This window comes from Engraulis encrasicolus, chromosome 5 (genome assembly GCF_034702125.1).
Source record: "Engraulis encrasicolus isolate BLACKSEA-1 chromosome 5, IST_EnEncr_1.0, whole genome shotgun sequence".
Classification (NCBI taxonomy): domain Eukaryota; kingdom Metazoa; phylum Chordata; class Actinopteri; order Clupeiformes; family Engraulidae; genus Engraulis; species Engraulis encrasicolus.
Genome location: NC_085861.1, coordinates 42609578 through 42624577, shown reverse-complemented (window position 1 = coordinate 42624577; position 15000 = coordinate 42609578). Strand labels below are relative to the sequence as shown.

Sequence of the window (15000 nt, the reverse complement as noted above, 5' to 3'; positions counted from 1 at the left end):
AGAGAGAGAGAGAGAGAGAGAGAGAGAGAGAGAGAGAGAACGAGAGAGAGAGAACGAGAGAGAGAGACAGAGAGAACGAGAGAGCGATAGTAAAATGAACATAGGAGAGAATAATCTATAAAAAGAGAGAGAGAGAGAGAGAGAGAGAGAGAGAGAGAGAAAGAAAGAGAGATACATTTCACTAGAGGAGAAAAATAAGACTAGACTTCAGAAAGCAAACAAGCACAAGTATGATGAAGACGGAAGACAGGGAAAAAGAAGCCTGCAACAACAACAATAGAGGCAGAAGCAGCACAGTGTTGGGACATTGTACGATAATACAGCGAAGTATGGATGGGGAGGAAGATGGAAGTGTGTGTGTGTGTGTGTTTGTGTGTTGGGGGGTGTTGTGGTCTGGATGGGCACCTGGAAGCCGTGCTTGCCTCTCCACCAGCTGGTGTCTTCCTTGGGTGGCATGTCTATCACAGATAAGATGTCTCCCACCTGCAAGCATCAACACACACACACACGCATGCACACACACACACACAGGTGCCAGCATGTACACACATGTGCAAGCACATACACATGTGCACGCGTAACACACAAACATACACATACACACACACACACATGCAAGACAAGTTGATGATGAGAACAAGAAGCTATCTGGTGTGCAAAGAATGCTTTTGCTTTTGACAAACACTGACAGCCTGCCACTGCTAAACCACCCCCCTTCCCAACACAGAAACACACAGAAACGCAGGCGCGCGCACACGCGCCTCCCAGTCCTGACAGCACAAATAAAGGCGCGACAAGATCTAACCAAGCCTGTGGTGCATGGTGAGCTATTTGCCTGTGCAAATGCAGCAGGCCCATGAGCACACACAGCAGGCTAGTCTAATGTTTCCCAACCAGGGGTACGTGTACCACTAGGGGTACGCGAGCACACTGTAGGGGGTACTTGGATAAATGTAATTTTAACAAATGCATGGAGCATAGTCACACTGGAATAGAAAAGGCGATGTAAAACACGAGTTAGGGGGTACTCATGGCACAACGAAAAGGCTTAGGGGGTACACGAGACAAAAAAGGTTGGGAAACTCTAATGGAGCTATGGATACCTGTGGACACAGAGAAAGTGTGTGGGAAGCAGAAGAGGGAAGTGCAGCCTAGTCTCCACATATTATTGCCAACAGTTTGCAGCCAGAATAATGTTACGTAGAGGCTCTCTGAAATGTCGCAGAGAGTCTATATATTATGCAATGTCGTAAATTATGTAGGCATCAGCCTGAGCGAACTAACTAACAAGTCTACGAATGTTCTCATTCATACAGAGTCAAATTGTAATATAAGCAACCATCTCTGCAACATAGCCATGAAAAGGTAGCCACGTTGAAGAAGGACCAGCATGGGAAGACGATTACAACAAAAAAAGGTGTGCGGAAACAAAAACATTTAACCAGCGCACTTCGCAGACAAAACACGGACCTGAAGGCAACTTAAACAAAGTCTGCCGACAACATAAATGCAATGACATCTATCAAACACACATATGTAGTGACAGTGCAGTTCAAAAGTTTTTCCATGACGACTTCTCTGTTTGACCCAGAAAGGAGAAGAACTGAGAAAAAAAAAGAAAAGTTCTCAGCAAAAGGGAATCAGAGAGTGAGAGAGAGAAAGACAGAGAGAGAGCGGGGGAGAGAACGAGAAACAGAAGGAGAAGGAAAGAGGAGTCTGAGAGAGGGATAAGGAGAAAGAGGAGAGAAAGAGAAAGAGTTAGATGAGACTGAGGGAGGGATGAAGGTTGATGAGGAGTGAAGGGACCTAGATGTGCGTCAGTGGCGGGTCACCCCGTTCTCTGGCCCAGAAAGAAAGAGCGAATGTGGAGCATAACTATGGGCGGGGGGTACAGGAATAGACAGCCTTAAGGAGGATGAGGAAGATGAGGAGAGGGAAGAGGAAGATGAGGAGGAGGAGAAGGAGGCAGGAGGACGGAGAACATGAGGAAAAGAGAATGAAGGCAGTAATAGACAGCCTTAAGGAAGAAGAGGAGGAGGAGAAGGAGGAGGCAGGAGGAAGGAGAACATGAGGAGAGGAGAATGAGGGCCCGTAGAGAAGAGACAACGTGTGAATTCTCTGCGGGGGAAAAGAACGTGTCATACGTTTGTTAAAATAGAACTCAGAAGCGTGGTCAGTATCTGCTGAACAAACCCTCAACTACAAGCCAAGCCTTGTGAATCCATGGGATCATATCTACGTGTATGTGCTCATTGTGCTATAGCCAAAGGTCCCTGGAGGAAAGTACTGATGAATGCTAACGTGAGCTCTGAGACAATACAAATGAAAGAATGTTGAACTGTGCCAAGACCAAAATCCTCAGACCAACCCTAACCTGTCAGAAGGAAGAACACAAGACCTAAGGAACAAACGGATGACCCCGAATCCATGCTGCAGGTTCATTTCATCTCTTCAACAAGCTTTCAACACTGTTCTGTCTTCATCAGTGCCCTGTGACTGGCAGAAAAGCAAAATCTCCCTTTAACCACAACCTGTAAGCAGGAGGAACATAAGACCTGTGGGGAACGAACAGATGACCCCAAATCCGTGCAGTAGATTCATGTCACTTCTTCAAGAAGAGCTATTCTATCTCACTGTTCTATCTTCATCTGTGCCCTGTGACTGGCAGCCAGCCTTTGTCCTGGTTGGCTCCTGAGCTGATGACCTGGGTCTGGCATTCTAGAATGTGGCTCATGCTCGCACCTCTATGGAGATCTCGTCGGTGGCCTGGGCCGTGTAGCGCTTTCTGACGTGGGCGGCGGCGATGGCGGGGACATTGAGAGAGGCCTCTTCTTTCAGCAGGAACCTGTTCCCGTGGTTGTCAATCTGAGGAACAAAAAGGGCAACATAAGCTCATGACCAGCATTTGCCATTTAGACAAACCAACCAACTATCAAGCTAGTGTCTTTGCATTTCAAGACATGTATGAAATCAACTCGTACCCAGACTCAAGAAACCCCCAACTCAGCAGCATGTTTTATCTATCCTAGGTTTTAGTAGGATTATGGCCAAAAATGATTTGACCTTTTTGGTGACCTTGACATTGACCAAATCTTTCCCAAAAGCTCATCTAGGAGGAATCATTGCCTATCTTTTCTGAACATTTACAGTAAATCTGATCAAGAGATTTGTTGCATTATGTAATGTTGCTGACAATTACAGAGCCCTTCATTGTACAACTCAGTATCCACATAGAAAGTCTATGAGGTTTTCACAATGTCCTAAATGTTTCTGCGCTTTCCACTGCTGCCACAGTTAGTTACCATGGCTTCCAATCCTTACCTCCATCCAGGTGAGCACAGGCCCACAGTTCAGCTTGTTGTCTACGATCATGGAGAGCCGGACAAGGTACTCCGACAGCAGTGGCGTGAAGATCTGATGACCAGAAAACCACACACACACAGACACAGACACAGACACAGACACACACACACACACACACACACACACACACACACACACACACACACACACACACACACACACACACACACACACACACACACACACACAGGGAGGTGGGTGAAATAGGGAGAGTATTAGCATCAGATCAGAGAAGAGAGACACATGAAGGAACTATTCCAAAAAGTTCTTTTTTTTCTTTTTTGGGACTTTTCGCCTTTATTCTTAAAAAAAAAAAAATCAGGGGCTTTTATGCCTCTATTCAATAGGACAGTCTGAGATGGTGACAGGAAGCGAGTGGGACAGAGAGACGGGGTGGGATCGGGAAATGACCCCGGCTGGACTCGAACCGGGGGCACCGTGGGCATGCAAGCCCAAATGAGGGGGGCTTAGTGCGCTGCGCCACAGCGCCCCCCTTCGCCTTTATTCTTGACAGGACAGTGAAGGACAGACAAGAAATGAGTGAGAGAAAGACATGGGGAAGGGATCGGCAAATGATCCAGGCCAGGTTTGAACCCGGGTCGCCGGCATAGTAACCCAGTGCCCTACCGTTAGGCCAAGGCAGGGCCCCAAAAACAGTATTTTAAGAGAAAAACTAAAAAAAGGGGTGTGTTGATTCACATTGGCCTCCTCTCACACTTATAAGAGATACAGATTTTGATTGTAATGAACAATCAGGTTTGTAGATATCAGCGGTGTCAACAATCCTGCCCAGGAGTAAAATCCATGCCACAGTTTCCTTCCAACACAGGTGACTTCCGTAAGTAACTGGAGCACCTGTCTTGAGTACTCGTTATTTGTGGTAGAGTCTTTTACTTTCTGAACCTGGAATTGATAAATCGGGTAACTCTGATATAACTGACTCGATTTCATGTGGCCCTTGGCATTTAGACTAAGGGTCGCCGCTCGCCCCTCACAGGCGCCCTATGGAGCCAGGCACGGCTCAAGCTCGTCGTCATACCCAAGAGGTCTGTTCACCGTCCTCGATAGCTGTGCGCTGACCTCAATACTGTGCTAATAAAAAACAAGAGCGGCGCGCAAGAGTGAGAAAGTCGTGCGCACCCAGGCGACGTCTGAAAAAGCCTCCGGGTTAACTCCTTAGGTCGGACGACGCTCAGGAGCCAGCAAGGAAGGAAGGAAGGGACACCAGGCAGCAGCAGGCCGTATTAACGCACAGGCTAGATATGGCTGCAGCCTAGGGCCCCCCCACCTGCCAGGGGCCCTCCGATTGGGTAAAAAAAAATGCATATTTGCAGAAAACTGGATATTTAAAAATGCATGTTGTGTCTAGTACAGTTTTAAACCTTACTAATACTCTCCACGGCTAGCAAACATGTTACCCTTAATTCCTGACTTGCAATTATTATGACAATGTCTTTGTAATTTTGTGGCGAAATTTGCCTTCCGGGGGGGCTACAGCAACTTGTAGCCTAAGGACCCCAGGTCATGTTAATCCCGCCCTGCAGGCTGGAGGAACAAGGTCAACAGACCAAAGTCGTGTTCAAACACTCCAAAGAGCAAAACAGTTTCTGACCGACGGGCCCGCAATAGTGTCACATTAAAAGTCACCTGCAAGTTGCGCAAGGTGGCTCTGTGTGCTAAGGCGCCGTGCCATTCCGCCGGGGATCCAGGTTTGATCCCGACCCGAGGTCATTTATCATATTACATTACATTACACTTAGCTGACGCTTTCATTTATTCAAAGCGACTTACAGTTATTATTTTTTCAGGGTATTGGTTACAGTCCCTGGAGCAATGTGGGGTTAGGTGCCTTGCTCAAGGGCACTTCAGCCATGGATGGAGATGTAGGGAGAGGTCAGGGGGGATTCGAACCTGTAACCCCTAGATTGATACACCAACTCTCTAACAACTAGGCCACGGCTGCTCAGTTTCCCAACCCTTCCCCATCCTCTCTCTCCCAGTCAATTCCTGTCACACAATTTCACTGTCCTGTCTGGATTAAGGCATAATATATAAATGTAGTTTCCCTGCGTGCTGACTAAAAAGCAGGGCAGGGCTGGCTCACCTCCACCTTGTCCCCGATCTCGGCGAGCGGCGGCAGGGGCAGCAGTTGTGAGTAGCGGCGGTCGTAGATGCACTGGTGCAGGTGGGCGTCCAGCGTCCGGAACTCCTCGTACGAGCGCCGCACCATCCACGTCTTGCCCTACACGCACCGACCACACAGGAGGGGAAGACACGGCACAGGGGATGAGAAGAGCAGGACGAATGCATGAATGAATGAATGAATGAATGAATGAATCAGAGAAGGTTGAGATGTAAGACAGAAAGGCAGACAGAAACAGATAGAAAAAGAAGCAGAGAGAAAGAAAGTGAGCGAGAACGAGAGTGGGAGTGAGTGAGAGAAAGAGAGAGAGTGAGAGTGATTCGTAAACACAAACGATCTGGGAAAACATCCGGAAGTGCACTGTGTGAGACTGTGAGTAAGGGCAGACAAGAGAGATAGAGAGGGGAAAAACCCAGAGGAGGGGACTGGCAGAATAGGGGCAAGGCTGGCGAGGACAGGGAGGTCGAGGGATAACGCTGCAATAGATGAAGAAATGGCTAGATGAAAAAAAATCATGTATACAGTCAGTGTATCCATAAGAATATAACCCAGGTTGATGATCAAGGTGTAAAATGAACACACAGACACACACACTGAGGAGGACGCAGGAGTAGCTGCATGAGTGTGAATGCTTAGGTGGTTTGACGGCATACAGCTCTGACAGTCTCATCCGCTTGTTGCTGTGAGTGTGATGACGAGGGGGAGGGGAGTGGAGAGGAGAGGAAAGGAAAGGGGGGAGATAGGTAGATAGACGGAGGAGGAGGCTGGTCTAAATATAAACCTTGGCCAGGAGCCAGTGCCCACCGCCCACTGCCCGCCTTCCCTTGTGCCCTGCCTAGTCTGCGCCCGTGCCCGTGCTCACTTACCTGGCAAGACACCTGCACAAGGAAGACCAGGTCTTTGGCCGAGCCCGACATCCAGCTGGCATCGTTCTGCTCGTTTGCAAACTGCAACTGTGAAGACACACACACACACACACACACACACAGACGCACACGTATGAACGCATGCACGACATGTACAGTCACGCACCCAAACAAGCAGCAAATGTGTCGTCTGTCTGGATGAGGAGGACTAAGGAAATAGTGCCTTGAAATATAAAGTCTTGGAAAAAAAAACGTGAGACACACCGCTAGACACACGCGCGTATGAATGCACACAACTCAAAACAAACAAGCCAACCAACTTATCAGGAAAAGAAATTAAATTAAAACAGAGGTAATGCATCATTTTGAATAATGTCTGATGATAACAAAGTATTATGTGTTGTGTTAGGTATAATGACATGTGATGAGTATTATGTCTGTAAAATGGTCTGTGTTTGTGCTTTGAGCCGAGTTTGATCTGTATATGAACTATGCACGCATTCATGCCATTTCACAGACAAACTACCGATCATGTTTCATTGTGTCACTTACACACAACTCAATGCAACTTCCTGATTTAGTCTGGCAGTCAGTATTGTCACCTATGATCTGTAACCCAACACTGGTCTCTCACATCCCTGCACACCTGCTCCGACTTCCTCTACGAAGTCCGCACAAAACAATCAACTGACAAACTGACAAACTGACAAACTGACACACACACACACACACACACACACACACACACACACACACACACACACACACACACACACACACACACACACACACACACACACACACACACACACACACACACACTACCTATTAGGGCCCGAAATCCATGAAAGCGTGTGGAGCTTGAGCCAAAAATCCCCCTCTCTCTCTCTCTCTTTCGCTCTCTCTCTTCATTTCTCTCTGTCCGTCCCAGTGCCCAGAACAGAAAATAGGCTTTTGTCATCCACAAGTCTCCTGGCACACAGCAGACTCTCACATACAAGTGAGGGCCTAGACACAGCTGAATGGCCAACCACACAGAGATCTCCGGGAGCTCAAGAATTTCCATTTTTTTTGTTGCATTTCAAGTCCTCAGCTTGAGCCTTGGGACAAGACTTACAGTCTTCGGATAGTTGGAGGATATAAAATTCTGTTCGGCTTGGAGCGGATTTTCAGCTGTGTTCCACACAATGCATGGTGGGTGGGGAAGATGATCGATTTCAATTTCAATTTTATTCAGGATAACCCCCTTGAGATTAATCATCTTGTTTTCAAGGAGGTTCATCAACCACTCTGGTTTCACTCCCAGCCCAACACAACCCCCACCTCCCCTTAACCCCCTCTTCCCCAAAACAGTGACCTCATGCCTGCATTGAGATGTCAGGTCTGTTTCACGGTGGCCCGTCACGATCCCAGAGAGAGAATTATGAATATACAAACGGCCAATTACAGGAAAGGGGAAGTATAATTAGGAGCATAAGGCCATAAAGTTAGGATGTCTAGGTCAAGTATCCATGTCTATGTGTGTCTTCAGGGACCTTCTTGGAGCATTGACTGATCTTTGGGCCAAGGGTGAGTGAGTGCGCTTGAGTCTGTGTGAGTGCACGTGAGTCTGTGCGAGTGTGTGCGTGTGCGTGTGTGTGTGTGTGTGTGTGTGTGTGTGTGTGTGTGTATTTGTGTGCATGCCTTTGTATTGCTGAATGTCTGAGTGGACATATGGAAGAGACCAGGTCTTCTCTTGTTTCTTAGGGCAGCCTACACATGCGCGCACACACCCACACCCACACAGCTCACATAACTTCTGCCAGCACATTGCAGACACATTACGGTTTGTGCTGCTATTTCGGGACATTAATTAAGCTATCCTACATAGTGAGATTGGCATCCACCACCAAGTACAATAGCATGACAAACAGTCTATGACATGAGCCTCACAGAGTCCTCAGGAATGTCTGTGTGCCGTGCTGCTCGACAAATGTACATCTGTTGTTATGAGCATATGTATGGAATACATTTAAGTCGAGAACATATGTAGAGAGTAGTGTGCATGCATGTGTGCGTGAGCGAGTGAGCACAAGAGAGCCTGTGTGTGTGCATGTGTGTGTGTTATATGTTTGTTTTATTCAACTTTTATTGTGATATGAATGTGTAGACTCTCTGTGTGTAGTGGAGTTGTGCTGTGTGAATGCAGCTAGACATCCAGTAAAAGGAGGATGCGAACTGAGAACCCTCAGCAAAGGCACTGCTCTCTTCCACTTGACGGCATCTTAACTAAAAACTCAGAGAGTGTGTTTGAGTGTGTGTGTGTGTGTGTGTGTGTGTGTGTGTGTGTGTGTGTGTGTGTGTGTGTGTGTGTGTGTGTGTGTGTGTGTGTGTGTCACAAAGAGATATCTCGCCCCCCTCGGCCCCAAGTCTTTCCTGCTCCACTCTATTCTCCTCTCTCAGCCTCTCTGTATCCAAGTCTACATCAGAGCTCCAGGGCTGTTTTAAAAACAAACACTGATGCGCACGCACTCGAGCTCGCACACACGTCAACAGTCAGTCCTCTGGAAAAATAGAGAGACATCTCCTGCTCTGTTGACATGCCCTCACTCACCCACACACACTGTTCTTCAGGAAGTAGACTTTAAGAAGTGTTATGTTGAGGTGTTGTTACAGTCCCATATCAAACACTGAAAAGAACCACAAATCCCCAACACAAGCAGACCGCTTCATCCTCTCATCAAATGTCATCTAAGCCCGCCCCTTTGGACCTTGCTTTAGAAATCGGTTCATTTATAACTCAGGAAAAAGCTATTGTCACATCAACGTTTATTGGCTCTTTGAATTCTCTTAAGGCTTGAGAAAAACGACTCATTACGGTCTTTCAAAAAGACATTTTAACATAATGGAAACTCGAGACCCCGCTGAAGTGAAAAGGAGGGTAGAGAGTTGACCCACAATACCTTTCACCATTAAAAACAACATCCCATTCACTAGATACATGAATAATGGCCACACTTTCCACAAGATCAAGTGGGTGTGGATCCTCTTAACCCGTATTAATTAGGGGCCAAGCAGCGAAGCTGGCGAAGGCCCCTATAGAGTTAGTAGGTTTTCTTCATTGTTATTATTATATAGTCACCATTCTTCTCCGACTGTAAGTCTATGGCAGCCCATAGAATGCGTAGGGTAGGAAAAGCTGTAAATTGGCACACACATTGGGGACAGTATCAGCATTAACCCACATCGATTTATAGGTCAGCCCAGTCCCAACGTCTAGCGCCACCAACAGGTCAAAGTTGCAGGTACATTTCTGCATGTACCTTTTGAACCGCTGGGGTGCCAATTTTCATAAACTTGTATCCCTGGAAACCTTGGGCCAAGACGAAACCAACGCACTCTATGACGTTCATTTTTCCGCCCTGGATAGTTTTCCCCCGGGTTGCCATTTTGAATTTTGCGAAATTCAATAAAAATGCTACTACCTTCCCCACAATTTTTGACCAATTCACACCCGAAACCTCGGTATATAGTATCTCTGGACTGAGCTTAATATGGGGTCTAACAGGAATTAATCGATACCTTTAAGTCGTTTAGGCAAAAAGTTTTGTGCAGTGACAGCCCAATCAAAATTGTCGTAAAGTGGTGAAACAGGAAGTGAGGTCATATCTCAGCAACCGTTTGTCAAAACTAGGCTGGGATTTTGTACCACACATAGTGGTCCACCCCAAGACTACCACAAAGAAAATCAGATCCCAGTTCAAACTCTGTAGCGCCACCAGAGGATCAAAATTTTAGATACATTTTTACCTGTAGCTTTTGAACCGTACTCCCAATTTTCAAAATATTGGTACACAGGTCATCTTCACACCTATGTTGCACCCAGGTATGGATTTTCGTAACGATTGAAAAACTATCAGCTCACAGCAGCCATTCACAAATTGTGGCGAACAGAATGGAGGGATGTTTTCTCAATCTCTCTGTCCCCTTCCCCTCCCCTGCGCACGTTCACTGACACCATTCTCGCAGTGGGTCTAGTGTCACCAAAGCCCCACTGCCCCAGCCCCTGCAACCCCCACTGCCCCCCCCTCACACACACACAGACAGACAGAGGGAGAGGGAGAGGGAGGGGGCGAAGGGAGAGGGAGAGGGACTGAAGAGGGAAGTAGAGGGGAGAGGAAAGAATTTTGAACACCTCTTGTCGTTTGCTGGTGACAGCAATCAAAAATTGTCATAAAGGTGGCAAAACAGGAGTGAGGTCATATCTCAGCAACCCGTTAGTCAATTTCTGTTAGGATTTTTTGCACACATTCTAGGTCCATCCCATGACCCTCTCACAAAAAAATCCAGACCCCAAAGGCTCTCTAGCGGCACCAACAGGTACAGGGAAGTGATCCTCAGATCTCGGCAGCTCTTCAACGGATTCAAACTAAAACTTGGTTTACGTGGATCACACTCTCGTTCAAGGAATGCACACCAACATTGGCGAGATTTGGACCAAAGGGGGCGCTGCAGTTCCTTCTGTTGCCGTGGCGACTCTGGCAAGTTTACTGCTTGGCCCCGCATTGCTGCTTGCAGCTATATTTAATATGTATGTTTTTTTCTTGACCCGATGACATTTTACAACGTTTCTGGGAAACTCTTCCATAGTTGCATAGCAAAAAAGGATATGAGCTGGTCAAATAAATGCATAGACCAGAGTTCCACCCTGAAACACTCGACTTCCCATATTGTTAAGGGCAGCTCAGACATAGTAATGTCTATCAAGTCACATCAAGTCATCTTTAAGTATCTGGCTGCATTCCTGCAAGTATCTGGCTGCATGTTGCTATCTAGGGAGGGGATCTTAGTCAAACATTTTAGGCGGTACCTTGATGTCTACCCAGATAGGTGACTTGTTGCACAGAGATCTTGCAGCTGGTTGCCTCCTCATTTAAGACACATCATTCATTTGGCCAATTCTGATCACTGCTGTTTTAGGATTACATTGTCCTTGTATTGCCTCAAGCGAAGCTTAAAGTGTTGTGCAGTGGGCCCGCTGTTAGAGCTTACCTCAATGGAACCGAAGTCGACATTCTCGTAATGGAAGTGGGCACAGTCGGCGAGCTTAGGAAAGTGGCCTTTCACAACGGACAGCCTGAAACCAAAATGCACGCGCACACACACACACAAACGCGAACACGAACACACACACACAGACGAACACACACACACAGACGAACACACGAACACACACACACACACACACACACACACACACACACACACACACACACACACACACACACACACACACACACACACACACACACGAGTTAAAAGATGCACTTAGCGCCTTATCCTACAGCAAAACATGAAAAAAACGTCATACACTTCACATTTCAGATCAGAGTACGTTTTCTGCTCAAGGCTTTGCAGTTTTGACAAAACAAGCTTACAGGAGTCTACAAATTCCAAAGCCTGACATACTGACATTAATGGCATGCGTTTTTTAAATGAATGTGACATGTTTACATGCTGTAAATAAAAATGAAACAACGGCGACATTGTTATATTTGCTATTTTTCTACCTTCAACCAGTAATCTATGGCAAGGTAATTTGGAGACTACAAACAAGACCTTGGGCAGTGGGATGCTGTCGAAAGCCTCTGCTACCACCAGCAGGATAGCGTGTGTTTGAAGAGCACTTAGGTCATTTGCATGATATGGCCGCCGCTCCCATTGCATTGGCTGCCATGGTGATAAAACCAGTCATCAGGTCTGTAGCAACCCAATGTAAGTAGGCTGCCGGATGTGAGTGCCCGGATATCCGCCCGAGTATTTGCATGCATTTGCATTCATTTCCACTATCAGGAATGCTTTGCGGTAGGCCTACCACAGCTACCCTATGTGAGTCGCGCTGTGTCCCCTGACGGTCCCTTCTATAATATGACACCGTAAGAACTCGGCCTTGGTCCCCGCAGCAAATATCCACCACACCACCACGGGTCCTCTGGTGTTGTGACCGTTTTAATATCTTTTTTTCATATCCAATACTTGCACATTAAAAATGGCAATTCCATCATGGATGTTTTAACGAGATGTGCGAATGCAGTCATGTTGAATTTAGGGTGGCCAAACCATGCCATGTCATGAAGAACGTGCATCACATTATTTAAACAGCTCGTGTAAACAGTTATCCTGAGTGCCCGTGTCTTTTTGGAGATCGGAGGCTTGATGAGCAAAGAGAGGGAGAGAAATTAGTTGTGCGCGCCGCGCGCACACACATCTGCACAATATCCACCGCACACGAAGTTACTGGCTCTTACTTACTCTTACTGGTTACTTACATTGGGTTGCTACAAGGTCCACCTTCGAAACTGCATCACAGTATCACCCAGAGAGAGCCAAGATACAGGAACCAGGAAGTGAAACTGCACTTCCCTTTTTTTCTGCATTGTGTGTATATTTGTTGGTGTGGGAGTGTTTGTTTGGCGTTGAGACACAATGCAAACGGAAAAGGCTTGTATGAAAATTAAGGAGCAACTATAAACCATCACTGTAAATCACTTCCTGTGGATGGTTTAACCCTGCTGTATGTCAAAAAAAGATGAATCCCTCTACTCCTCAAATATGCAGTAGCAGTTATGGGAATCATTTAAAATCCTGAAACGCCGCCCTTGCTAAACTTTCCCTTAACAAATAGTAAATAGAGAACGGGTAGAAAACGGTACTATAGAAGGTCACTGTTTATTGGCACTTGTTTATTTGTTTTATTTCCCAATTTACGTAATATAACAGTTAGATGACACTTTCATCCAAAGCAACTTGCATCATTCTTTAGTAATTACAGGGGTCAGTCCCTTGAGAATGATGCAAATAGATGCCTTCATTAAGGGCACTTCAGCCATGCATGTGAATGCAAGACAAACCACATTCTTCCCAAGACAACTGACAAACCATTACGCCAGCAGCTAAAATGAGCCAACAGTACTATGAACATGAGGGTCTAGAGACCAGGCACTTATTGACATGTTTGAGGCGTACAGTACATGCACTCTCCTGTGAACAGGGATGAGGGGCGCCATCTTGTCATTTTCTATTTCTATGTTGCCTGTGTGTGTCTGTGCAGCTGCACGTAAATAGAAACATGCTTCCTCCATGGTGCGGGCCCAGGTCTTTCATCATCTCCCCACTTAAAGCTCAGCGGAGCCTCCTAAAAGGCCACACCGTACGTACACACACACACAGACGCACGCGCACACACACACACACACACACACACACACACACGCACAAACACACACGCACAAACACACACACACACACACATGTGGCTGACCACGAGCCATGACTCACCTCTTGCTCATCTTCCCCTTCAAGTTGGCAGTGGTGCCCAGCGAGCGAGTCGAAGGCTCCCCGGAACTGTCCAGATTATCGGTGCTCCGAGCCTGGAGGACAGGAAGAGGGCGGAGGAGGGTGTAAAGAGGACAGGAGGAGAGGAAGAGGGGAGAAAGAGTAAAAAAAAAAGAGAGGGATGATTATCTTCCTGATAATGGCAGTAGAAGTGCGGGGGCCAGAGCACCAACCTGCTGCTGGGCTGGCGAAGCGCTGTTCAGCTCATTTTCATCAGTTAGTGGCAGGAGAAAGGTTACTGCAGAATAGGGGAAGGCAACTTCTTTATTCTTTGGCGAGCTGCATTTCGGGTATTGTAGACACATACAGTGTACAGTGATGTGGGCTCGGTCAACTTCTGCAAGCTTGTTTGGTTCTACAAACCACACGAGCCAAACCCTAACCCTAGACCAGGAAGATGAAGGCGCATTTTAATCCGCAAGTCTGACAAGCATTGCATTGAGTAGAGAGCTGGAAGGTGGTGTGTGTGTGTGTGTGTATGTGTGTGCGCGTGTGTGTGTGTGTGTGTGTGTGTGTGTGTGTGTGTGTGTGTGTGTGTGTGTGTCCCAAGCTGCTAAATTTGTTAATCCGCAGGGAAGCATGAGGAATTTTACATATGTCAGGAATTGGGTGGGTGATTTTTTTCCTTCTCTTATTTGCAGAGCAGCAATTGGCTGAGTGAAGGGTGGTGAGTGAGGTCACAATGCCGCCCCAGTCACGAGCGACCTGCAGCCAATCACAGACTGAGCCAACTAGACAGGTACTCATATCTTCCAGAAACACCAGCTGTGTTGATGAGGGCATCTTATGTTGCCTCTAGTGGCATGGCAGCAGTCATGTGACACCATGTGACAATATTTGTGCTTTTGACCCTTTCCAACAATCTATAGCTCCATCAATCCATATCATAAGCCTATTGTAAAAAATCATGAACGTGAGATTGTTTGTCATTTGACAAATTCGGCAAAAAGGTCAAATTTTGCTGGTATTATGGATGTGTGACAGTATACATTCTTCCTTAGAGCAATCATTTGCAAGAACAACAATGAAACCAAGCATTAGATCAAGCCAGAATTGAAAGCCTTAAATCTTCAAATTGCAATCCCTCCAATTAGCAGCAGAGAGACCGACAAAAAGCAGTCAATTAAGACAGGCAAGGATTGCTTTAAGCAAAGAATTTCAGGATGTTAACGTTATCATTAATTGATTGGGACTGAGGTTTCCGTTATATTACCATATGTGAAGGTTCACCCACCGCTTACCACTGCACTTACC

General features: G+C 46.6%; 1 protein-coding gene across 9 annotated transcripts in view; it reads right to left on the bottom strand.

Annotated features, from left to right (window-relative positions):
• arhgap33 (Rho GTPase activating protein 33) overlaps positions 1–15000 on the bottom strand; it is a 70018-nt gene that overhangs the window by 27735 nt on the left and 27283 nt on the right. For 5 of the 9 annotated variants that reach the window (XM_063199458.1, XM_063199461.1, XM_063199460.1 and 2 more), the window contains exons 3-10: position 15000; positions 13690–13781; positions 11404–11488; positions 6373–6459; positions 5468–5605; positions 3322–3414; positions 2743–2865; positions 406–483 (exon numbers count right to left, since the gene is read on the bottom strand). The exon at position 15000 is cut by the window's right edge and continues 40 nt beyond it. In XM_063199458.1, the coding sequence (XP_063055528.1) occupies positions 406–483; positions 2743–2865; positions 3322–3414; positions 5468–5605; positions 6373–6459; positions 11404–11488; positions 13690–13781; position 15000 (697 nt within the window). Of the gene's footprint in view, positions 1–405; positions 484–2742; positions 2866–3321; positions 3415–5467; positions 5606–6372; positions 6460–11403; positions 11489–13689; positions 13782–13919; positions 14183–14999 lie in introns of those variants that run through there. The other 4 variants (XM_063199464.1, XM_063199465.1, XM_063199466.1 and 1 more) reach the window with 2 other exon arrangements.